This window comes from Cyclopterus lumpus, chromosome 12, assembly GCF_009769545.1.
Source record: "Cyclopterus lumpus isolate fCycLum1 chromosome 12, fCycLum1.pri, whole genome shotgun sequence".
Lineage (NCBI taxonomy): Eukaryota > Metazoa > Chordata > Actinopteri > Perciformes > Cyclopteridae > Cyclopterus > Cyclopterus lumpus.
Genome location: NC_046977.1, coordinates 8,614,984 through 8,639,945, shown reverse-complemented (window position 1 = coordinate 8,639,945; position 24,962 = coordinate 8,614,984). Strand labels below are relative to the sequence as shown.

At 42.1% G+C, this 24,962-nt stretch overlaps 1 protein-coding gene across 4 annotated transcripts in view; it reads left to right on the top strand.

Moving 5' to 3' along the window:
- Positions 1-24,962, top strand: part of rgs3a (regulator of G protein signaling 3a) — a 120,532-nt gene that overhangs the window by 93,395 nt on the left and 2,175 nt on the right. For 3 of the 4 annotated variants that reach the window (XM_034546399.1, XM_034546396.1, XM_034546397.1), the window contains 4 exons: positions 13,661-13,731; positions 22,496-22,597; positions 23,663-23,724; positions 24,675-24,841. In XM_034546399.1, the coding sequence (XP_034402290.1) occupies positions 13,661-13,731; positions 22,496-22,597; positions 23,663-23,724; positions 24,675-24,841 (402 nt within the window). Of the gene's footprint in view, positions 1-13,660; positions 13,732-17,869; positions 18,031-22,495; positions 22,598-23,662; positions 23,725-24,674; positions 24,842-24,962 lie in introns of those variants that run through there. The other variant, XM_034546398.1, reaches the window with a different exon arrangement.

Sequence of the window (24,962 nt, the reverse complement as noted above, 5' to 3'; positions counted from 1 at the left end):
TAATCCACAAAAAGATCTACTGATCTGTTTTACAGTGTGTTACTTCATTGGAGCTTCAGAGACATTACAATCCTAATTGCCCTCACAAGGCGACCAGCGGCATGCAACAAATAGTCATGTCCGACTTAACCACTGTGTGTTCTCTCTTTTTCCAGACACCACACTATCCATCATCTCGTTGCAGTTTGTGCGTCGTCCACATAGACGTTGTAGCAACAGACACGTGTGGATCTGACCCAGAGCGTTTGGCTTAAGCAGACCAAACATTTTGTTTATGGCGTCTTAATGTGTGTTTGAAATCTGGATAAATATCAGATGTCTTTCTAGACGTTTGGGGGGGGGGGGGGGGGGGGGGGGAACAATTTTAATGTGTTTACTGGTGGTTGTGTGATGGCTTACATTCCTGCGTTGTGTCAAGGATACACAGGGGTGATTAGTGCAAAATGGGAATAGGTTAGCATGTATTCACACTTGAAAACAGGTTTGTTAACAGGTGGTTCTGCCACTGCTTACGCCTACACGTGCAAACGTAAATAGAGTTGGTATGTTGCAATTGACACCTGTAAAAAAACGTCCAGCCCACTGACGAACATTACGATTCTTGAGAAGAGAGTTTTGTTACAGTCAGTGAGAATCAGAAATAAAAAAGGACCATTTGCTTCTATCATGAAGATATAATCTAGATGTAAAGCTGTGACACAATAGTTCGATAATAACGTTTTCACATTTGACAGTGAAGTCTATTGATGGCTCGAGCAACATTCAAAATTCAACACTCAAGAAGGCAATTTCCATTTCCACACAATAGCCCATCTAATTTGTTCTGTCTGAAGCAACCCTGTAGGCTACTGCACAATTAAATGATGTGTTAAAGTAAGTAAAATATTGCTGCTTTAGCTTGGTCATGAAAGAAGAGTAAAACAGGTCAAATTAAAATAACGGATCTAGTGAAAAACATTGCATATTACGCTGCAGGCTGAAGACGACAGTGTAATCTAACACAAAGTAAACAGCTCATACAACTTCTAATCTAACTGACTCACCTTTGTCCTTGGTGCTAAATCCAAAAGACCAAATCGATTCACAAACATCAGAAAACAGGAAGTGCACCCATGCACACAGTAAGAAAGATTCAGTTTTGACTCGCCTTTTTTTTTTTTTTTGGGGGGGGCTGCAATAGACAGTAGTTGAAATTCCAATAACGGTACAGTAAGGTGTAAAAAGTATTTGTTTGACCTTTTAAAGATATAGAATAGCATTTTCACGTAGGGTTATGTACACAAAAGTTCAGAACAACACGTTTGGAGTTTTGCACCTTCGGAGTATTGTGTTCCATGTCTTACATTTCCTGGATAAATGGGATAAACAGTTATAGGAACTTGCTATTTTATGCCCACATATAAAAATACTATTAAACTTGGTGTACTGTTAAACTATCCTCGAGTACCTCAGCTTCATGTCCACACTTCGGTCTTCCAAGACAAAGCTACGAACGCTGACTCATCGTTCCCCAGGCCCTAATGTGCATGCTCCTTGTAGTAACAGTGCCTAACCTTAACTCAAAGGTTAATAAAGAATGAAAGAGCACGGCCACTTGTTGATATCAAGACTGGGATGCGTCCCTCACTTGGATCAGTGCGCGTGACCAGGGTAAATAATAGAATGTTTTTCAGTGAATGAATGCATAATGGGTTTGTGGAAATGATTTAAAAATACTAGGTATCAAGTGATGTTTTGTCCTTTTGTGATGTTTCACGATCACTAATCGGCATGTTTTCTTTGACAGCTCTGCGCCACACTGTAGTGATAGTATTGTAGGAAAAAGAAGGTTTTCTCCTGTTTGACTGTACGGTGGATGGCCTGGAGGGGACAAAAGGTCTCCAGGGTTCAAATCCACAAGAGATGACTGTGTCCAGAGAAAACCTAAATGGGTAACATGTAAATATTTACTGAGCAAACTGAACGAGCTTCCAGGACAGTCAACAAAGTCTCCAATGCACTCGAATATATGGACACAAATGCAAAGTAACTGAATGTGATGTTTATCAGTTTACGTCACAGTTCACAATAAAATGTCTGTCTGTTTGTCTGTCTGTCTGTCTGTCTAGCCATCTATCTATCCACCCATCCATCCATCTATCCACCCTGCTAAATATACACATGTTCTGGGACATATCTTCTGAAACACGAAGACATAACATTTTCTGTGTTTAAAGATAGCCGGCCACGCTGACAGGAAGGGGGAAATCCTTTTGCCAGTTGAGCAACTGTGATAACAAATAGGAGTCTTCAATCCTGATATTTTGTTGTGACTTTGACTGTGAAATAAAAATAACTATTCTTATCATTTAAATTCTTCACATCTGCTTATTTCATTTCTTTCGTCGTTGCCAAAAGTCAGGATCAAAGTAAACTATAACTATATTTATATATCTATCCATACATACATATACATCTCAGATGTTCCAAATATGTTTGGAGATATTTAGGCTTATACATGGATATGATAGATGGTTAATTATCTGTTGGTCTGAGCAAACATAGTAACTCCTTGTGACCTCATGAGAGTTGAAAGCTTCCCACGCTAATTCTTCTTTGCCAGCGAAGCTCCCACAAGGCTGAAAAACTCAGCCCTCATACCTGTATTCTTTCTCTGTGCTATTGAGCTACTAAAAAACTCAACTCACAAGATAGCATTCCTTTTGATCGTTTGTTAAGCTATTTGTGATTATTATTATTTATTTTTATGAGCTACCAGGATAGTTACGTCAGTGAAGGAGTGTGGGAACATGCTGCTTCAGTCCTATAGCTGAAGCAGTAATACAATGAGAAAGAGGGATACGATAACTCCCTTTGATTCACTCCATTTGAACATAATAAAAGTCAAACACTGGACGTCAGCACACAGCGGCCTCGATAGTTTTAACTCTATCCTCAAGGTGACAGACTGCTTATATGCATGAGACAAATGAAATAAACATGACTAATACAATAACTGAAAGGCTACGTAGGATTATACGCAAAGCAATTTAAGGGAATACGCAGCAGTCACTAGTGACTCAGTGACCTTTAAATTAAAACGATGTTGATGAGGTCTTTCTTTCGTAAGACGTGATGGCCCCATGTCATGGCGCTTACTCACTGGACCTGTGTAAATGGACTTGAATGTACTTATAAAGCGCTTTTCTAGTCTTCCGACCACTCAAAGAGCGTTCACACTTCATGTCATTATTCACCCATTCATACACTGATGTCAGGGGCTACCATGTAAGGTGCCACCTGCCCATCAGGACCATCAAACCATTTATACCCAAAGACACACCAAATTCAGAAGCAATTTTTGGTGCGTCTTGCCCAAGGACACATCAACATGGACTCGCGTTGCCGGGGATCCAACCGACGATACTCTGATTGGATGACGTGCTTTCTGCCCACGTCCGTGCCCCACAATGTATGCAGTTAGGACTGTGGATGCTGTCGCTGGTACAACAAAGCCCTCTCCTGACGTTCACCTAATCCAAGAGAGGATCCAGAAGGCCCCTCGTTTCATAGTTATGACTTGCCAGTGTTTAAACGGAGGTGTTTACAGCGCTCGTTGCCATAGCAGTATTTTGGCTGATTCGGGAATCGGTTACATAAATGTCGATGGAGGGTTTCTCGCATATAGATACACACATGCACAAAACCCACTGGCACAAAAGCACAACAGCTCACACTCCATCATCTTTCCGTTCCAAATGTTCAAAGATGCTGAATGTAGTTGACCTCCCGATAGATGATGTGCTTTGACGACAACTGAAATAGATAAACACCACCGCAAAAGGATGAAGGAGACAGCAGGGAGGCGAGCAATACTTAACATTGAAATAATTAAAGCCTGCCGTTCAGTTCACAGATAATCCTGACAAAACATTAACACATCTGGCCTGCTCTCTCAAAGCTTTGCCCAAAATGTTCTAATATGCACATTTGATGAAACGTTCTTCAAAACCTGAAATCAGCAATTTTACATTTATATGACCTTCCACTACCATTTTAGAAAACCCTGTGTGGAGGATAAACTACTTTTTGTCCGAGTCCCGGTGTGTTCTGTCTCCAGTAAGAATTGTACATACAGTAAAATAACAAGAACACAGTGTACTTTATCTGCGTGCCAGTTATGTCTTCCACATCACCACCTAACCCTGGCTCGGGTTTTAATTTTAGACACACACAAGTGTGTAGCTGTACATGCAGAAACAGGACGCGCACACACACACATTATCACTCACACTCCCCAGGTGGCAGGAGTCAGGGTGAACAATGCTGGTGGGATGATGGGAGCACACATGCTGTCCTCACAGGATGGGAACAGGGTCAAGGGAACCGTCAGCCCAGGAGGTAGAGATAGGGAAATCAAAGTTCACTCCTTGATGTTAGAATAAGGCGTGTGTTATGAAATACAACATTTAGTTGAACTAAAAATGTAGCAGTTACCTCAGGGTTGTTGCTGCTAGCTATTTCCTGCTGTGATTAAAACAAATTGGGGTGTGTGCCATACAGCACCCATCACACTGGTCCACAACTCATTCAGTTGGCCAGCAAGACAGTGTGTATTTGTCTTCTCTTGCCTACCTGGAATTCATTTGAATTTCTCACAATTAATGGAATAAATGGCGAGAGCAGAATAAAACAGTTGCTTAAATACTATTTAAAAATAGACGTAGTTATGTTATTTGATAGAGTGGGACCTACTCTGGTGCTTTTGTTTAGGACATTTCATTCACAGTTGATAATACACAAGCACACAAGCTGGGTTTGCTTTGTTTTTGCCAAAAAGGTGAAATGTTGCACCCGCAAATCATAAAAGAACCCCAGGAGCTTGACTTTCAGACATTGTAGTCGTGTGGCAGTTACTAATTCATAAGCAACTATGTGTAATTGAGATTACAAAATGTACCTTTTCAAAGAAGTTGAGGCTCATGGTTGTTGCATCATAAACCAAATTCGATGAGCTTTGTAGCTTCAACACAGGGAACAGGTGCTTTCATCTCATCTGCCACTCCACAAATAGAGGCCAACGGCAAAGTCAGATATTGCATGACTGCCGAGTGTTGTTGACTTCGAGTGCAAGGTGATGCACAACCTTTACGTGAGCGCTTGTGTGACCGACATCATTCCCCGGCGGCCATGGTCGGACTCATTCGCTGCATTCCTCCCTTCCCTCCCAAATGCCAAAGACCTCCTCCCGACATGCTGCTTTCCAAGACCCTGCTTTGCTACTCTCGGAACCAGACATTCATTTTGGCTGTGAATAAACCTCCTGTTACTAATAACTGACCAATAACTGCTCCTGCAACTTACAACACTTTCCCACTTTTCGTGCATTCTTCCTTTCTTCTTCAGCAGAGCTGTCTGAACGGACTGAATGGGCGTGGAATTTGTGGAGCGATTGGCAACCAGTCGCATGTTGCAACATCGAGACGGTGTGACCATGTGATGGACGTCACTCACATAAATGTTAAAAAAAAACGTGCTGCAATTAAGTGTGAGCCGTGCAGCTGCAGTGATGCATTGCATTCTACATTGGCGTACCACCCTCGTAATAAGAATAACAGAAGTGCTATTAAAATATGCATATTATTAATTATTTCAACCGTGGCATCAACCGTAAACACCAGTATGACCTCTGTGGTTAGAACTTATGACAACTGCGTTACCATAAACACGTTATGAGCATGTCCAATCCAACTTGATCACTGTAATAATTTGTTATTATATACAGTGATACAGTACAGTCTAAACTTCCAAACCAAAACCAATTAAACTAATCAAGCTTAGAAAGGACATTGCCAGCATATAATTTTGCTTTTTTTCGCTATTGAACTCATTATCAAGATAGATGAAGATGTTAGGGGCATGTGTAACCCATACTTTCCTACTGTTGCGTCATTATTGCAAGTTGTTAATTTCATCATCTTTGCTAATTTCCTTATGAGCGTTTCTGGCAAAAAGGAGACCTCACAGTCTGGTCAGAAAATGCCAATAACATTTTGATAGATGGCACCAGTTCCAGCATTAAGTAACCCGATCAGAGGAGTGACGTTTGCGTGGGCATTGTTCATTAACATCCCGGGACATGGGAAGTACTAATGCAGGAAGCAGCCATCTCCTGAGTGGTGCTGAATAACAGGAGGCAGAGGAGAGTCAGACCAAGTACAAAACACACACACATACTCTCTTTATCCGTATGGTAAAAGCATACACGCACGCACAAGGACACACACGGGCGTGCAGACAATGCACCTTTGTATCATGCTTTCATTATGTACTTTGACGAGGAATGAGTCAGTATCCTGTCTGCGGGTCACTGAGTTTATTTTCAGATATTACTTTTTTTTTTTTTTTTACTGTCTGTGTGTATTTGGTGTGTGAGTGTGTTATCAGCTGTCATCCAATTACACAAAATACACACGCACACACAATCATACTCCCTCGGCTGCAACCGCAAGTATTTTTTCTCTCAGGATCTTCCTTTTATTTGTAAAGGAAGTTGAAACAATATTTCCTTCTGATATGAACTGAAACAATGAAAAACAAAACATAAATACATCGAAGCAGTTGTGTAATTGCACATCAAAGACGATTGTAGAGGCAAAACACATCAGAGGTTTTCTCAAGGTTTTTATAAAACAAAGACAGAACTGTGAGAAAAAACTGTCTTTTATAAACACTGAATGAATTCCCTTTGAGAACCCTAGTCAGGGCCTCATGAAAACAGACATAAGCTGCATATATGGATTAGATTGCTGGATAATCATTCAAACTCCTCGACTGCGTCCAGCATTTGGTTTTGTGATCCCACGTTTCTTCAGTTTGGCCCTTTATTAAACCCTTTTTCTCTATATCTCGTATTTTCCGTCTCTTATAAAGGCTCCATTGTTCCTCCAATGACCTTCACAGAGAGAGAGCCCGTTCCTTTTTATTATTTTCTTTCAAATTGCTGGCCAAGATCTACGAGGAAGTGCAGACACTGACCAGGAGCAAGAAATGGCCAAGATTATTATCAGCAGTCCAGTTATCTGCTTGGTTTACTGACATTGGTTATGGAAATGGTTTGCTAATAAGATAGAAACAGCAGGCATGATTATAATGTATAATAATAAAGTATAAACTTAAGCATTTAATATAAGAACTAGAATAACACTTAAGAGATGATAGAACTTAGAAGTTCCTCATTTTGGGAACCATGTGTTTTTTTACCTTGAGATCACGCACCTTCTATATAGAAGTGAATTATATTTATACACCATGGTTTTTTGAACTTTTTTTTTTGTCAGGATACCATTCATTGTTTAATTTAGCAGATGTTCCGGCTCTGTCATCGGCCCGTTCTCATGGCTATGCATCTTTGCTTCACGTGCACAAAGAATGTGGCCACAACATAAAGTTGTAAAACGATTCAAGCATAACCAATATGTTCAATAGTGACAGGAGGTGCAGCAAATCCAACATTATGATTGTTGCAGCTGTATGTTCTGCATGTTCTTGTTCCTGCAGACTGGGCACAGTTTTGTAAAAGGAGCCATTGTCCCAAATGTGTCACTTTGAGATTTTTTGGGCCAGACAGGATGGATGGAGAACAACCCTTAAAACTGATTCACCTTAATTATTTTAGCTGTTCTATAAAACAATCTGCTATGTTGGATGTGCAGCCAAATATAGTTGTTAAAGGGAGCCTCACTTTCACACACAAAACAGCGAGTGATAACTGACTGTGATTCGCGCCTCATCCCATGCCAAACTAACCTACTGTTGTACATTACTCATTAGATTATTACTCGCCAGACTATTGAAGATAGAGAAGGGGGTTGATGGTGAACAGAAGGCAGTAATTAAATTATATTAATCTGAAATATTTGAAATGATTCATGGCTCTGGTGACTACATATGAATGTAGTAGGATTCAAGACAACCAAATACCTTATGCCCCACATTGTCTGCATACCAAATAGCGAATGCGTCCAGTTTTACAAACTGGTTTGAAGAGTCACATGGAGACAATAAAGGGAATTATTTATTTAAAGCCTGCTGTGAACCCTATATCCTTTCTCTAATAGTAGAAAGTGAAAGTAGATACAAAGAGAAGATCCTTAACCAACACATGTTTTTCTCTGTTTTCTCACAGATATTAGCCTCACACATGCTCTTATGCATAAGGTTTAAATTACATTTAACCTCATTAATTCCTGGTTATTGCTGCACAAGCCTCGGGTCTGCAAGTTCAGTACACATCACTGCAAAAAGAATCGTACCAGAGCTTGTGTAATTATATGTTCCACTTGTGTTGAAAGATGCAATATTAACTTCAAATCCAATGTAGCAGTGGGAAAAGCGCAAAAACATGACAGCATTTATCTTCTTTAATTAACTACCTTATCAAACTTAAATGCAACTACTTGCATTCAGCATCTTGCAAACATCAATTGAAACTGAACTGTGCAGACTTTATCTTTGATAAGGCTTCGACAGGCTAATAATACTGAAATATATCAGTAGCTGTACAGCAATCGGGTTACTATTAAAAAGCCTGTGTTCAAATCAAAGCTTATCAGCATCGGAGCTGCTTTAACTCAGGAGCAGACACACATTCACACGGTAGTCGACTAGTGGAACCACACAAAGTCAGGAAACTACGGTCGAACATTTATCACCAATCCAAGGCCGAACTAAACAAAATGGGAGATTGTCTGCGGTCGCCATAACTTTGTTCAGATGCCAGCGCGTCAATTTGTTTTCAAACGAGAGAAGAAACAGTGGAATGAGAACGAAGGAAGCGGCCCGAGGGAGGTCGGATGGAGAAATGCCTCCAGGGTCAAACTAGTTTAAATACACAAAGGGCACGATTAATTTCTTCACCTCTGGGGTTTTATGTTGTTGGAGGATTTGGAGTCGCAATCAAGAATGTTTCAGAGCCGTGTTTAGAATATTGTTCCAACGACGTGTTTGTTAGTGCAGAGCACAACTGAAGAATGTCAAGTTTATTGAGACAAAGACTGGCAAATTGTCCTCGTCTTATTGGGGAATAATATCCCACTGGTGTTCCAAACCTCTCTCCCAACCACACACACTGTTCTCCTTTGGCGTTAGCTAGACAGGCATGTTACCATCTTATGGGCATATCAACGTTTCTTACTTTAGCATTGCCAGAAACGTGCTTGCCCATATGATTGCCTTCTTACGTGCACACATGTAAAGATACATAGGACCACAGAAATGCCGACAAAGACACTTGTGTAACACACATGTATCTGCACAGCCATCCCACAACCCCTAATGGCGTGTCAACATCTGTATCCCATGTCTCGGGGGCTATAATGGCGTGTGGTCTTTGGCAGATTCCGTGTTTTCTTATCTGTCTTCAGTGAGGCATGTGAGGAGTCTATACACACACACACACACACACACACACACACACACACACACACACACAAACGCACACTAGGGCTATTTTTAGAAAAGACTCAAGACTTGTTTACGCTCCACAGGTTATTGGGTGTCTGGGTGTGCGTGTCCGTGTGTGTGTGTGTGTGTGTGTGTGTGTGTGTGTGTGTGTGTGTGTGTGTGTGTGTGGTGTGTCGCTTTTGTATGTTGGGGTCCCCAGAAGGGGGAGAAAAAGAAAAACAGAAACCTGAGAACAGACCTGAACATAAAGCTCTTAACAACAACATACTCAGGTATTGACAGGTACGATTCAATGATTGACACCAATCTGATCTGAGACACCATTATTTATTGCACATTGAGCCTGATTAATAAAACGTTTTGTTATTGTTATTTTTTATTTTAATGGTATTACATAGGTAGTCATGAAATAAATTCTGAAAAACAAGTTTAATATGATTCAAAACTATATCTAGTGTGTGTTTGTGTGCATGTGTGACTGGGAGATAAGAGTAAAGTAAATGCCTTTCCTTCAAGTCTCCAAAAATATTAAATGTTATGATCAATATTGGCCACCGTTTTTTTCACTGCACCAGCTTGGATGCCCTCCACATTGTGGTCAGATGTAGTCAGTAACGGGTCTGTGTTAACGCATTCAAACGTTGCCTGTTTGACATTAGGATTCTAAAACTTTACCCTATTAGCCACTTACTTATGCTAGTTGAAGCAAGAAAGCAGACACATGTCACTGTGTGTGTGTGTGTGTGTGTGTGTGTGTGTGTGTGTGTGTGTGTGTGTGTGTGTGTGTGGATCTCGTCCAGCTTGGACATAGCATCCGGGTGTGAATGAGCATCCAGTCTTTACATGCAGGCAGCTAGTCGAGCAAAGGCTGACCACACAAGCAGAACATCCTCCTCTGATGTCCAATGGCCACACAGCATCATTTGCTCTCCTGATACCCCAGAATAATCCGGTCCTGGGGCTACATCAGGACAGACGTCTCTGGAGAGGGCCATTTTCCAATTGTTCTTTGTGGTTTCAGGGGAAGGCCTGATTGATCGCTCCATCGGGGCCGGGACCCTGTTGAGCGGTTCCCGCTAAGTTTACTTATTAGATTATTATGTCTCTCATGACCCTCAAAGCAAGCTGATATGCCCTGTGTTTGTAGCGGCTTTTGAAGAGTGATTTGGTTACTTCTATAGATGAAGGATGTGTATTAAATATAACTGATTCTATAATAGATTTTAAATGTGATAACATTTGATGAGATAAAGTAAAAAGCTATTCTAGAGAGTGAGTGATTTAATGCCTCTACACACACACACACACACACACACACACACACAGTACAGTTTACGTGTCTTATCATCCATCAAACAGCAGCTCTAAAATGATATTGTTCCTGCCCTTTGCGCTCCTTATTTTGAGGCAGCTCCTACTTAACATTAACTCATTCACCTTTCACAGTCAACTGCGTGACTTCTGTCAGAAAGTGCAGAGTGCAAACTATTATATCCACTGCTGCGTTTATTATTAGTAGTCGCACTGTTTCCGTCATTATTCTGCTGACTACTCTCATCATAGGAATTATTATTATTTATATAATATGCATTATGCGGGGCAAACTGCCTACCCAAAGCGAAGGAGTTCAAGTATCTCGGGGTCTTGTTCACGAGTGAGGGTAAGGTGGAGCGGGAGATCGACAGGCGGATCGGTGCGGCTGCAGCAGTAAAACAGGCGCTGTACCGGTCCGTCTTGGTGAAGAGGGAGCTGAGCCGGAAGGCAAAGCTCTCCATTTACTGGTCGGTCTACGTTCCAACCCTCACCTATGGTCACAAACTCTGGGTCGTGACCGAAAGAACGAGATCTCGGATACAAGCGGCCGAAATGAGCTTCCTCCGTAGGGTGGCCGGGCTCAGCCTTAGAGATAGGGTAAGGAGCTCGGACATCAGGGGGGAGCTTGGAGTCGAGTCGCTGCTCCTTCGTGTCCAAAGGAGTCAGCTGAGGTGGTTCGGGCATCTAGTCAGGATGCCTCCTGGACGCCTCCCATTAGAGGTTTTCGGGGCACGTCCAACTGGTAGGAGGCCCCGGGGAAGACCGAGGACACGCTGGAGGGATTATATCTCCCGGCTGGCCTTGGAACGCCTCGGGATCCCCCAGAATGAGCTGGAAAGTGTTGCGGGTGAGAGGGAAGCCTGGGTCGGCCTGCTGAACCTGCTGCCACCGCGACCCGACCCCGGATAAGCGGGTGATAATGGATGGATGGATGGATGCATTATGCGTGTGTTGTACCAATATTAAGGAGCACTAACATCAGTCGCCCACATCAATATTGAACAAGGTCTGATTAACGACCTTGACATGAGGAGTCTCTCTGCTGTGCTGCTGATAGAAACTTGGGGGAAATAAATACATATATATATTTTTCTATAATCAAGAGTTGGAGTGCGACACCAGCTGAAGCAGAGTCATTAACACAGTTGATATTTTATGCAAATGCTAAATTACATTTAGCGAATAATGAAACTATTGGCAGCCATGACAGAAAGCCGTGACAGAATCGATGTTTGATAATTCATGTCTCATAGAGAAATGTCATCATTAACCAGGTCCAACGACAATGCAAACGCACAACAGGATATTACTTTGTGCAGCTGCTTTATAAGTTGGGTGGCTCAACATCGATGGATGCATGACACAGGATATGTTTGCTCATGTGGGCTCGGCGTTATTGTTTCCGTATACGTTTGCGTTATTGTTTGCATACAATAATAGTCTCACGAACACAACGTGCACATTTTCTCGGTATTCATGCACGATTGACCACACAAAGGCATTCACTCATTTGTATTATTCTATTAGTGAGGACCCACATTAATGAAATGCCTTAAACCATAACTTTAATGAACATTAGTATTTTAACCTGAAATGGCTTGACATATTGGGAAGTGCGCTTACTTAAGATTGATACCTCTCATATGTATCTGTTGAATATGAAGCTACAGCCAGGATACGATTAGCATAGCTTAGCATTAAGACTGGAACAGCTGGCCTGGTATACACTCTCTCATCTAACTCTCAGCAAGCAAGCAGATATGCTTATTTCCCATAATGTCAAGCTGTTTCTTTAAAGGGCTGCTACACAAAATCATATCTTTTGACTCACTGAGCACTCAAAGGTGAATGTAAAAAGTGTGAAGCGTCAGGCACATGGATACCGATGGTAAAAATGTGTTTAGAAATGTGTGAAAAAAAGGGAATGTGGTTTGTTATGTCACTAGAAGTTGGGAACTTTGGAGTTTGAAAGTTTTTTAGAGATATTTGGCATCCATTATAACTGAATTCAAGCTGTTGTTGTCTCTTATTTTAAATGTCACAGCCAACTTTAAAGCCTGCAGGAGGTGAGTGTTTTGTGATAGCGTGTCACGCTAACCTCAAAACAAAACCTTGTAGACATGAAGGACAGCCAAAAAATGTCCTTAATTTACCAAAATGTCCTCACTGTGAAGGTTGAAACTCGGCTCCCACAAAGGTAGAGAACATTACCCCATGCGTTACCAACTGTGGCCAGTATCTAGCTCAGATTTTAACTGGGTGTTCCTGTAATACAATGGCTCATTATTTAGAGTCTCACACACACACACATACACACACGCGCACACACAATGGAGCAGCTTCAGGCCATCAGATTAGTGGAGATTGACCCCTTCCCCACCCTGCAGCAACTTCCCTTTTACTCTTACCCAATCAAAATGGTGGGTTGGCAGAAAGTGTAATGTGAAACCGGGGGTCTTGGCTCAACACTTCAAACAGTTGGAGGCCAGCAGAAACAACAGCCGCAGTCTTTCACACTCTCTCACTCTCACATGTTTTTCTTACTTTGTTATAGCCTGTGTACAAACACCATGCTGCATACACACAGTTGTATTCTGCAAGATACAGACGCACACCTCTGAGAGCTTTGCCTTGTGGGATTTACACTGTGGACTGCTGCTATGGATTCATAATTTTGCTGGCTGGCTGTGTGTGTGTGTGTTTGTGTGGTATGGACTGGACTAGACTCAGTCTAGCCCAAAGGGACACATCAAGGACTCACTAGCTTCCAGTATTCGCCAACTTAGCTGGCCATTCCCTGCTGGAGCTAGCTCAAGCTACAGTATCTGCATGAGGCTACGGGGCCCTCTTTCTGAATGAAGGGTGGATGATGCAGTGTGTGCTCTCCTTCATCTTCCCTCAGCTGAGCTCCGGATCCCCCTGTAGCTGTGAGGTCAGCCCTGAAGGAACAAAGAAGAAGAAATCCAAGAACCTGTGAGTGCATCAATGAATCAGTTGTTGTGTGTTCATTGTCTGCAGTTACTTTAATTTTCACCCCCTGCTCATCGGGAAAGTTGTTATCAAGACATGTTTTTTTTCCTCCTGAGTATGGATTCTATGACCATAATAACCATTTTTTGGAATGCAATGCTTTTTTTTGCCTTTTCAGTTTAGAATAAACCATTTATTATGTGTGAGAAAGAAGAGGACTGAGACTGAGTGAGAAGCAGCACAATAGATCAATCTTAGTCCTGACAACTACAAAAGCAGTCACCTCATCTGCCCCCAATGCTCAGTCATAGACCTCTTATTGTCATGCTAATTATCAACACGTGTATCCAGTTAAAGGGTAAACACACCTGCTTTTACATCCATCATTTCAAAGGATGTCTTTTTTTTCTTTTCCAAGCTAATGGTGACTAAAATAGGGGTCTAAAATATACATCTGGATTTATTCTAGTGTTAGTATGGGTGTGATTGGATTAGAGGGCTGAGGATATCGGGACATGTCCATGGCTTCATTCAAAAACTTGCCATTTCCTCTCTATTTTGGATCATTTATCAATTGAGGGGGGTGGAAAAATGTGTCCTCTTTTGTTCTTTATTGGTGCATACAAATATGTTTTATTATTATTGTGACAGTCTGTGCAAAACCTGCACAAGTTCACAGAGCTGCAAATGAATAAGCATGTTCTCTGGCTTAAGGTGACTGTGAAAGCTAATCATCCAGCGCTGATCATCATCAACTTAATTAAGTGGGAAATGATGAATGTGCTGCTGATGAGCGTGGTTCCATATTTGTGTCTCACATTCTCAGCGGTGTGAGGAGTGAGGTGTGTGTTGAGAGGGAAGAGCGTTCGTTCGGGTGTGTGTCGACGCCTCAGTGATTCATCAGCTGTTCAATGAGCCTTATTCACGCTCCTGTTTATCAAGATGAAAGCCCATTTGACACCGTGAGAGGCTGTCCTTGGGCCCGATAGTGGCACAAGCTGTGTTTTTATGTTGTTTAGTTAACCGGTAGATTAAGTGATTAAGATTCCACAGCCTTTTTTTCTGAGTCCAGGGTATTTTGCCTTTCTGTCTGCTGCTGCAAACAGCTCCAGACCAGCCTTATTTGCATTAATAACACGTTTTAAATAGAAAACAAAAATGATTTTTAAGTGTACAAAATGTGTTCTTTTTTTCCCTTTTAATTTAGTTTTAAATATACCGTGTGTGTTTTTTTTGGCAGTTTGCAGAAACAGACAAATAAGAACATATTTTTAAATCAACGAGTCGTTATTTCTCGATGTCATTTCCAGGAATCTTTTTATCCTTTTTGAACTTACACAAAATAAAAAAAATCAAGATAGTAATAACTCTGTGTAATTTGTACCTGACAATTTGAATCAGCAACTCAGCTTGACTATTTGTTGACATAGGTCATAGGTCAGGGTTAGCAAACAGGGATTTTCTCCCTCTCAGTAGGTAAACAAACATGAATCATGATGTCAGCTCATATTATATTACACATCACTCTGTCAATGCGGTGGATTCTTATTTGTTTTCCAAACAATCAACACTGTTGTTAAATGAAAACCTGCAGTTTCTGAATACAGTAAATCATTGTAAGTGCCCCGACTAGTGCGCTGCTATTAACGCTAGATTATTTTTTTTACCTCTTAAATATATTTAAGCTTCCATTTTGATGCGGTATGAGATGAGAGCTAAAGCTAGATCTAATAGTGTGTTCTCTGTTGAAACTCTGTTGCTTCTTGATTTACATTAATATCTGTATTCGTACGTCTGGTAAACCATATCTGGTGTATGCACATATTTGTTACAGTGGACCAGTCTCTATCGTTTCCCTTGTCCCAGTGCAAGACGTTGATAGGTTGAAATGTTAATAACTAATTGCTGTTGGTTGATTCCCAGGTGCAGTGCTAATTACCTTAAATGGCCTCACCTGTGTTTTTTTACTATTTAAGAGGGATCTGTTCTGTGTTGTTGTGGCACTGATGAAGGCTGCGTAGAAGAAAAGGTTTGTCTCATGTTGAGGAAATGACTTCCAGTCATCAGCTGCAACCCTTTTCTGTCATCATTGGTTAATATCACAAGGATAAGTCACACATCTTTCTGAGCGTGCTACATTTTTACCCACTTGTCTTCAGGCTTCTATGTTCCATAAAATGATCAATGTCACAAGCCTGCTATCTCTCGTAAAAAATCGTTCATCTTGCGGCAGTTGACCCATTTTTCATTATGCCACACTGTAAACCAATACGGGGGCAATACTCTCCTCAGTAATATTAAGCCACACCAATAAACATACCCTCAACACAATATATTTCTGTGAGGAATACAAACGCAATATGTTTCTGCTATAGATAGACATTTCCGACTTTAACCAAGAAATGAAGGAAATTAAATGTTTCTCTCCAGATGTTAGAAACTCATATATAGCATATAAAGAGAGACAGTGGAGCAAGTATATAGAAACCTGAGGCCAACAGTATCTGACATGATCAAATCATACTGAGATGTAGCAATTTATAGCTGAAAGAAGGTCCTTTGGCATTTGGCCAATGGGGATTTTTTTAGAGATGGGGATCCAACAATAGCACTACATTGATTTCCTCTCCTGCTGTGCACATTGTGTGCTGTGTCTCAGGAATGGTTCCATCTCACACTTGTGGAGTGGTCTAAATTTGTCAATTAGTGGTAGTATCGCTGTAAGAACTCATTTAATCATAATCATCATTTGTGACAGGAAGATTGCACAACACATATCACAATAAACAATGTAAATATCCCTAGTTTTTGACTTAAAGGCGATACTTACATGTAAGAGCACATTACATCTGTCCTCTTTGAAACATCCTCTCTCCTCACCTACAAAGCACAAAGCCTCTCATGCATCATTTACAACGACAAAGACACCCGTCTCTCCTGCTCTACTTCTTTCCCCCTGTATTCTTCCTACTTTTCTACATGTTCTCACTTCCTACACTCCTTTCTACTCCCCCCTTTTGCACATGTTACTTCATGTGGGTCCAGCACAGCTGCTTCCCTGAAATGTTCCACATTATCCCCCCCAATACATTATCGCCTTTTGTTTTGACTGCAGGTGTTCTGCTTCCCCAAGTAATGGCTCCCTCCAAAACTATATTCCTTTTCTCCATCTGGTAGATTTTAGTGCACCTTATTAACATACAGAAACGTTTTTGGCTACGAGAATTGTTGACAGATTATGTTGAGATTACAGGGATACCAATACTTCAGTGATTAATACTAAGTAGCAGTTCCCAAGCCAATAATTTATATGAACATAATAGTTGTCTGCCAGTTGTAAGACCCCTTTTGTGTGCCATGAAAGCCCGTTAGTATGAACATTAGATATGCAGTTAGCCATGATGTGCAATGACTACAATCGGTGTTGAGAACCAATTCACTTAAACTGCATTTATAGTCGATGCAGACAGCTTGAGTCCTGCTCGGTTTATAATCGAGCATCAGATTTCAGCCATTGATAACACCACTGCAATGCTCAAGACATTATTGCATATGACTCCTCCACCCATTTAGCATTACACTCCTGCAACATTGTCTTTATTATTGTATTTCACACATCCATGAATACAGCTTTAGTACTTGAGGTTATGATACCCTCAGACGTGTCTCAAAGAACACAAGGCACATTGAAATTGAGTTTTCAAGTTCATCCATTTTGAGTTCTTGATTGAGGATAATATATTTCATTCTGACACAGCTAAAAACTAAACTTGGATTTTTCTTTAGACAAATCTGTTAAATGAATCCAGTGCAGAAACAAAACAAAAAATACCATGACATTTGGGTGTGTGTTCAGTCTTTCTTTTAGCCTGGTGTAGCAGTTTTAACACAGAACTCTACCACTGCTTGCCATCTGGGACAGATGAACAGATCATGACAGTAGTAAAGTCACTTGTTTTGACAAAAAGACAAATATTATCTCCACTTACTAACCCGTAAAACTACAAGAAAAAACATCCAGGCCCCAGTGGAAAGAATCTGTCCTCTCTAAACACTGTGTGGTGATTGGGTGAGCCCAGGGTCCGCCTTCCCCAGACCCCCCCAGACTATATAAAGCTCCACCACATCCTCTCAGAGGTTAGAGGAATGTGATTGTCAAACAAACCCCTGGGCCCCGAGCACCGGCACTCCTGACACACACTTACATGCAGTCTAATTTCTACACACAACAAGTGAACCTGCGTACAGGCTGGCACCCATGTTTCCCACTATGGTTGATTTCTCAGAGAAGTACCTGGAAAGGTAAGAGCAAGGCAGTATATGTGTGTGTGTGTTTGTTTGGTTCATCTTTGATTATCAAGAATTAGAATCAGAAGGACAGGCTATGCAAAGCTGGGGGCTGTTTTGAGCCCCCACGGGAATCAATGCTCTCGAACGGTAGGAAGCGATTTGACCTCTACATGGATCTCATTTGACAGTCGCAGTGAGGGAGAAGGAACCCCCATGAGGCTGAAGCACTCAAACTATTTTGGAGGAAGCTGCTTTTAGTTCTAACTTGAGGCTGCCCCTTTTTCTTATTATACGCAGCCTGGATTTCAGGAATAGGATTGCTCATGTGGTCTGTGTGGGTAGGAAGGTGAGTTAGCTCAGAAATAGAGCTCTTTTTTTGGTCTTGATTGAGGGAGACTGTGAATGAGATAATATTTATGGATGGAATTTAGGACAATTCCCTTTTTCATTGTTCTTCTAGGAATATATGGCAGAGTGACTTTTCTCGATGTTATGAGGCATTTTATAGGTGAGCCTTTCTCTTTCTTACGAGTTCCTCTACGTGCCTTATGCTTTCGGATACCCCACATCTCTGGACTGTTTTTCTCTGTGAAGAAAGTTCCTGTATCTTTTCTTTTTCAGACGGAGCCCAAATAGTGTACATGCTATTAGAAATGTAGCAGACACACCGACACAGCCCTTGACCCATTCTACTCACACAGATGCACAAACACACAGTGCACAGCGCTATTTGTGTGGCGTGTCCAGTATTCACTCTACATGCACACAACCGTCTGTGAATAGAAAGTGGCAGAGGGGATGAAAACCTGCTTGATCCTTGCACTGCCGCTCTCACCATATGCATTTCAGTCGCTCTTTTGAACTCATCGATGTACCCCAAATCTCATAGGTCAGGCTTTACAAAGGGGTGGACTTCTATCATTGTGGGGAACTAAGCCTCATGGAGCTAACAACAAAAGTGGGATAAAGTGGAGCAGTGGATTTGGCTAGTGCTTGTGTGGTACATTGTGATCTGCAGTATGTCTGTCTGCGGCTCTCGACCATGTGCTCCCAGAGCCTTTCCCTGGGAGTGCGGCCTACTTTTCAGAACACCAGGAATAGCCGGCAGGGTGCTATTAGTGCGTCTAATGTGAGCCAAGCAAAGAGGGAATAAAGAGTACAGAAACCTGTGGATAATTGCAGATCCAAAGACCTCTCGCTCCTCCACTCGAGTGCATAGAGCGCCCTCTCTTCAGTAGACACAAACGGACACTTGGGCCTGTGTACGCATGATGTACAAGTGTGTTCGAGGGGCAGTGGAGAAAACATCACTGTGTGTCAGCGTGTTCGATCAAAGATTATCTTAATTTGATAATCCTTTAAAGAGCATGTGCCATTCTTTTAGCAGATTAGATTACGTGCAGGCGTTGTATGTATTAAATTGTATGTATTAAATCCAATGGAGTCTGATTTACACAAGTACATTTCTAATGGTATTAGTGCTGGGGAGATATTGGCCGATTCAAAGTATTACTATCAACTTTAAATACAGAGGTACTCAAAGTGAGAGACTATGAGAAGCCCCATTAGCACATAAAGAGCAGAGGTGAAAAGAGCACGGGGTACACTAGTAAGACTATGTTTCATTGCTGATATTGAGCAAAACTGATAATGAAATATCTATAACCGTGGTTTCTGGCCTTGGTGGTTTTGAAGAGGGCATCATCTCTTTTTTAAGTCTAAGTTAAGGATTTAGAGTTTAACCCAAGGAAGCTTTACTCAACATGCTAATAGTGTTTCACCTGTGGTATTAGTTAGGCAGCTGATATTGCAACTCTGGTGTAATAACAATGCAAATGTCTACGTCTGGAGGATGGAGGATGTGTCTGCCCACATTGAGGGAGGAGTATTATGTGGACCCTCCTTCAAGTTTGAGTTTCTGTTGACTCCCATTGAGCTAATAACCACACAGGCAGTTTCATTTATGGATTTATTAGTTGAGCTTCTCACACCTCCTGCAGCCAACATGCGCTCTTTCAAAAACAGGGCCTCTGCAGTCGGCGTTGCAAGTATTGTAGTGCTTTAAATGAGGCAGCTACATATTGTGTAAAATGGATCACTTGTTTTCAGAATGAGTTTCTGAAAATAAGTGGAGGGATAAAACACGTGATGATGTAAGCTCAAGTTTCCAGTGTTGACACAAAGTATTGGGTGGAGAAGAATGCCGAGTAGTTAATCTGTTTTGCTCAAGGGTGGAAAATGTCAACTGTGTGTGCAATATCCATTGACACCCACATGGTGGCAGGATAGAAACATACATTTCTCTTAAAATGTTTCTATGACATCATTGTCGCATTATACCGACACAGGCTCAGCTTGCATGAAACCAGACATATAATAAAGCGTCTTTTTTTTCAGGCCAACAATATTTCAGCCCTCATAAAATACTTTTTTCCTGCAAATGCACTGGCAAGACAAAGACACATACACAGCTCAAGACCTAATTGACTGGAGTGCAACCAAAAAATTAAAAAAATCGAATGAATCTTGCTCTGATGTTACGAGTTGATTTAACGGCAAGATAGTTTTTATTTAGGTAATAATGTCCGGCAAGTGTGAGTTATTCACAGGGATACAACAATGGTGTTCTTTCCAATGAAAGAGATGCCTGAATTATGTTCAGCTTCTAGTTTATGCCTGCTTCATACACCTAGGTTATTTCAATCAATGGATGAGTCATCGCTCCACCAGGGATGCTGTATGAATGTTTAGGTAATTCATTTGAAATTATTTAATTTTTTCTTCCTTGCCTTTTGATAAGAAAAAAAACGTACACATAGTTTTTCTAGATCCACAACATTTATGCTTTTACTTAAAACGTTGGTATTATATTCATTTTCGAAAAAAAAAGGCCTCTTGTGGCTCTCAGCGTCGACTAAAGTAACCTGCACCAACTGAACCCAAACCCAGAACACACACGAATCAATACACCCACAAAGTCACACTTATTCAGCTGCTGCTTCCACAGCTCGTGCAGTCATGTTGTATCATGTTTCTACCTTTCCTTTCCTGCGGCTGTTTGGAAAAACTGACTGCTGACTGTGTTCTCTGTTCAGCTCGGCGGCCGCGTTGTGTGACTGTTGCACATTTACGCGTGCACAAATGGGCTCCCTCCGACTTCCCATCACACACACACATGCACACACACTGGTGGAGACCGGGAGTTTTCCAACACCTGTGACTGGCATGAAAGCGCCAGTGAAGTGGGCATGAGTTGGCAACGGTGCAGGGGGGGGGGGGGAATGTCCGCGTGGGCGTTCTTTCATCCCCCTTCTAGTATGTGTTCATGTACAGTGTTTGTGCTAATCCGCAGTTGTGTGTCGTCCCCCCCCTCCTGTGTGTGTGTGTGCATGTTTGAACGATAAGTGCCTATAACTGGAAGCCCTGTTTCTTAATTTGGGGTGTACATGCTCTCCTGGGGGCTGCCGGTTGGCAGTGGCACAGCTTGCAGTGATTAGGGCCAGCGAGCGCACACTGCCGTGCTGCATTATTAGCGGGCCAGCCAATCCACAGTGGAAATCAAAAGCAGGGACTCAGGAAATGGGTGTTGAGTGAGGTCACATCCCAATGAGGCAGCACGTGCTCCAGGTCGGGAAAAGCCAGGACACGTACCATGGGATTAGGGGAATGCGCAGGATTCTGAAGGAACCCATGGGGACTGAGGATTGGTGTATCACCGTGTGTGAGATTTAAGGTGGCGCATGTGCAGCTGGTGGTGGGGGTGCGTGTGTGTGTGTGTGTGTGTGATGGTTAGAGGAAGGTGAAACAGGTGAGGTGGACGGTCAGGGGGATTTTGGATGCTGCTGCAGGAGGGAAGCAGAGGAGTGAGGAGGTCACTGTGCCCTGTTACCTCGGCCCTGGGTCAGCTCCCTCTCAGCAACCACTCTAGGCACATGGAGAATGGCGTGATGAAACAGAGGAGTGAGGGTTGAGTCTCTCTCCTCCTTCTGTGCCACAGTCGCTCAGTCCCTGCCGAGGAAGCTGCCAGGGACACATCTATAGGAAAGACTGTTAGAGATATTAGATTGACAGGCGAGACACTGACACGAAGCGAGGAACGGGAGCTTGACATCCGCCTTTTGGAAGCGCTCTGTCCCACCATCTCAACATAACTGTCTGAAGACTAAAATGTACACAACAAGACATTTATTTTGATCTTTTGTGGTTTTGATTTTCAAGTGGATTTACAGTGCTGAAGAACTTAATTGGTGATTCACATGCCTTGGATTGTTTTAATTGCGGACTTTGGACTTGGACTCAACACACTTTCTTCCTATGTCTTTTTTTGTCCACCTCCTCTATCTACTTTATCATTCCTTTCATCCTTATTCCATTTCCCTCCTTTGTCCTGCCTCGACGTTCCTCTCTCTTCTGTATTCATACATCTTTCTTTCACTCTTCTCTCTCTCTTTCTCTCCTCTCTCTTCCCGTCACCCAGGGCCAAAGACATGAAGAATCGGCTGGCTTTCCTGCGGAGGAGGAATGAATCCCCAGGAAGCAACCCAGCCAGCAAGTTAGACAAATCTATGAAGTCAGTCAAGTAAGTGGCCACTTCCTGACAGCATGTGCATGTGGGTGTGAGTGAGACTGGTGATGACCTGGCCTTGGAAGGCATGTGGGCAGTAGCACGGATACGAGTGTGCTTGTCATGTGTGACATTAAATAGCACAAGCACATTTTTGTTTAACTATGGCACATCTGATGGAGGGAGAGCGAATTGTTAGGACACATTTTTTAATTATACAGAAAAAAAACAAGTTAGTTATCGTGAATAAAGTATCAGAGATCAAGATATTTCCATGTTTCCACGCCGCTTACTTTAGTGATTGCAAACTACCTCACAGGTATACTTTTTATTTGGTCCCAGGTAGCCATAGTAAATGTCTGTGGAATTACATTAAGATATCACTGTCATAGATTATTGTATTCACATAATAACACTATAAACCTGGTAGTGCACTTTGCCAAGCAGCTTCAACACACAAATACATGAACCTACATGTTCTGAAAGACATAACAGTTAGGGGAACACAATTGTTAGAGCAAAAGCTATTTTTGTTGATTTGTCAGAATAAATCAAACTAATTACATCATCAAAAGGCGCAGACAAATGTCCAAATTGACAACAAATGTACCTGAAACTTTTTTCTTACTGTGTCAAATATGGCCTCAGATGTGGATTACAGTGAGACGAGAGCTGTGAAGAGGCATGCTTTACAACTGGGTAGAGGAAGAATGAGAGGCAGTAGGGGGCAGACAGACACCGGTGAGGGGAGGAGGGCTCTAAACCTGAGCATACATCCCTATTGGCCGACTGGAGTCCCTCCCCTCCCCTCCCGCCATGCAACTTGCATTCAAGTGGGAATATAAAAGCCTACCCCCCACTAGACTGGTTCAGAAAAACTCATGGCTCTCTGTGTTGTTAGCTCTCACAAAGCAGAACCGAATGAGAGGGGAAGGACAGTACACACAGCCTAGAGTGGAAGGAAGCAATAGAGAGGAATTACTTACTTCGTTTCTACTCATCTATCCAGCAGATGGGTCACACAATGAGAAATCTGACAGAGATGGGCTTGTTAAAGAATCGCTCTGCTTTTATCTGCAGGCCCACCCCAGAGGAAGCACTGAAATGGGGGGACTCACTTGACAAGCTGCTGACTCACAAATGTAAGTTACTTTTAATTTATTTTACTCCTTTTTGTCTCTCTTTTGTCTCTCATCTTCTCCCTCTTTTGCACACATTGAAATCATTTGTCCTTGAGTTGTGTTTATTTGTTCAATATGATTCAGTGCAACATTGAATATGGACATACAGCGCATGCATGAGGGGGTGGGGGAGGGTGGTGAGCCAAGAATGTATGCATGTACTGGTATATGGATTACAAACACAATGCTGCAGTCAACGGGCAGCTTGGATCAAGTTCCCCTCATCTTAACAGAGTCCATAAAACAAGCAACCTGCAAGCGTGTTGCTATTTCTGTATCATCTTTCAAAATTATAGCACAATCCTTTTTTAAAAGCCGATTCAAAGCCAACACTACATCTGCTCCTCATTTGGCTCTGTCGGCCTCTTTATTCTCCCCATTCCCGTTCCCTCTCTTCCACCTCTCGCCTCACTGCTGCTTAGCAGAATGAGGTAAGAGATGACCGCTTGCATCGGCGCTGCTTACCAGCGTGGGTGATTCATGGGAACGGAAAGGTGCAGACGGGAGAAGTGGGTGGACACGACTTCCTGCTATTCTTTCTTCTGGATGCCTTCTTCCTCAAATCATTAACTGGACTGAAACTTCAAAAGCCCCAAAGTGCCAGAAATAGCCCTTTTCCACAGACACTAACAGTCCTCTCTTTGTTCATTTACCGCATGTGTAAAGGGGAATGAATAGATAGTCATGCTGGAGGGTGATCATCTGAAAGGATGTTGAGGACTTGAATATGTGCTGTGGTGTTTTTTTTTTTTTTTTTTACGTCTAACTTTATTCCAACCACATGACTCGAATGGCCGTCATGGAGCTATTTTAGGCGCTGAAACTCCAAGGAGCGCTTCGGCTGTAAGGTTGCCATGGCACTCTAGTCAACTCTCCTCTTGTTTATTCTCCTCCTCTCTGCTTTCCCTCAGATGGTCTGGCAGCGTTCAGAGCTTTCCTGCGCACAGAGTTCAGCGAGGAGAATCTGGAATTCTGGCTAGCATGTGAGGAATACAAGAAGATCAAGTCGCAATCCAAGATGGCCTCAAAAGCCAAGAAAATCTTTGCAGAATACATCGCTATCCAGTCTTGTAAAGAGGTGAGTGAGAGTGCACACGACACAATGATCCTGGGGGAAGAAATGGCAACAAAAAAGCCTCCCCGTGCTATTTCTTCAAAGTAACAGTATAATGGTGCACTTCCCTTACTTGTTTTATTGT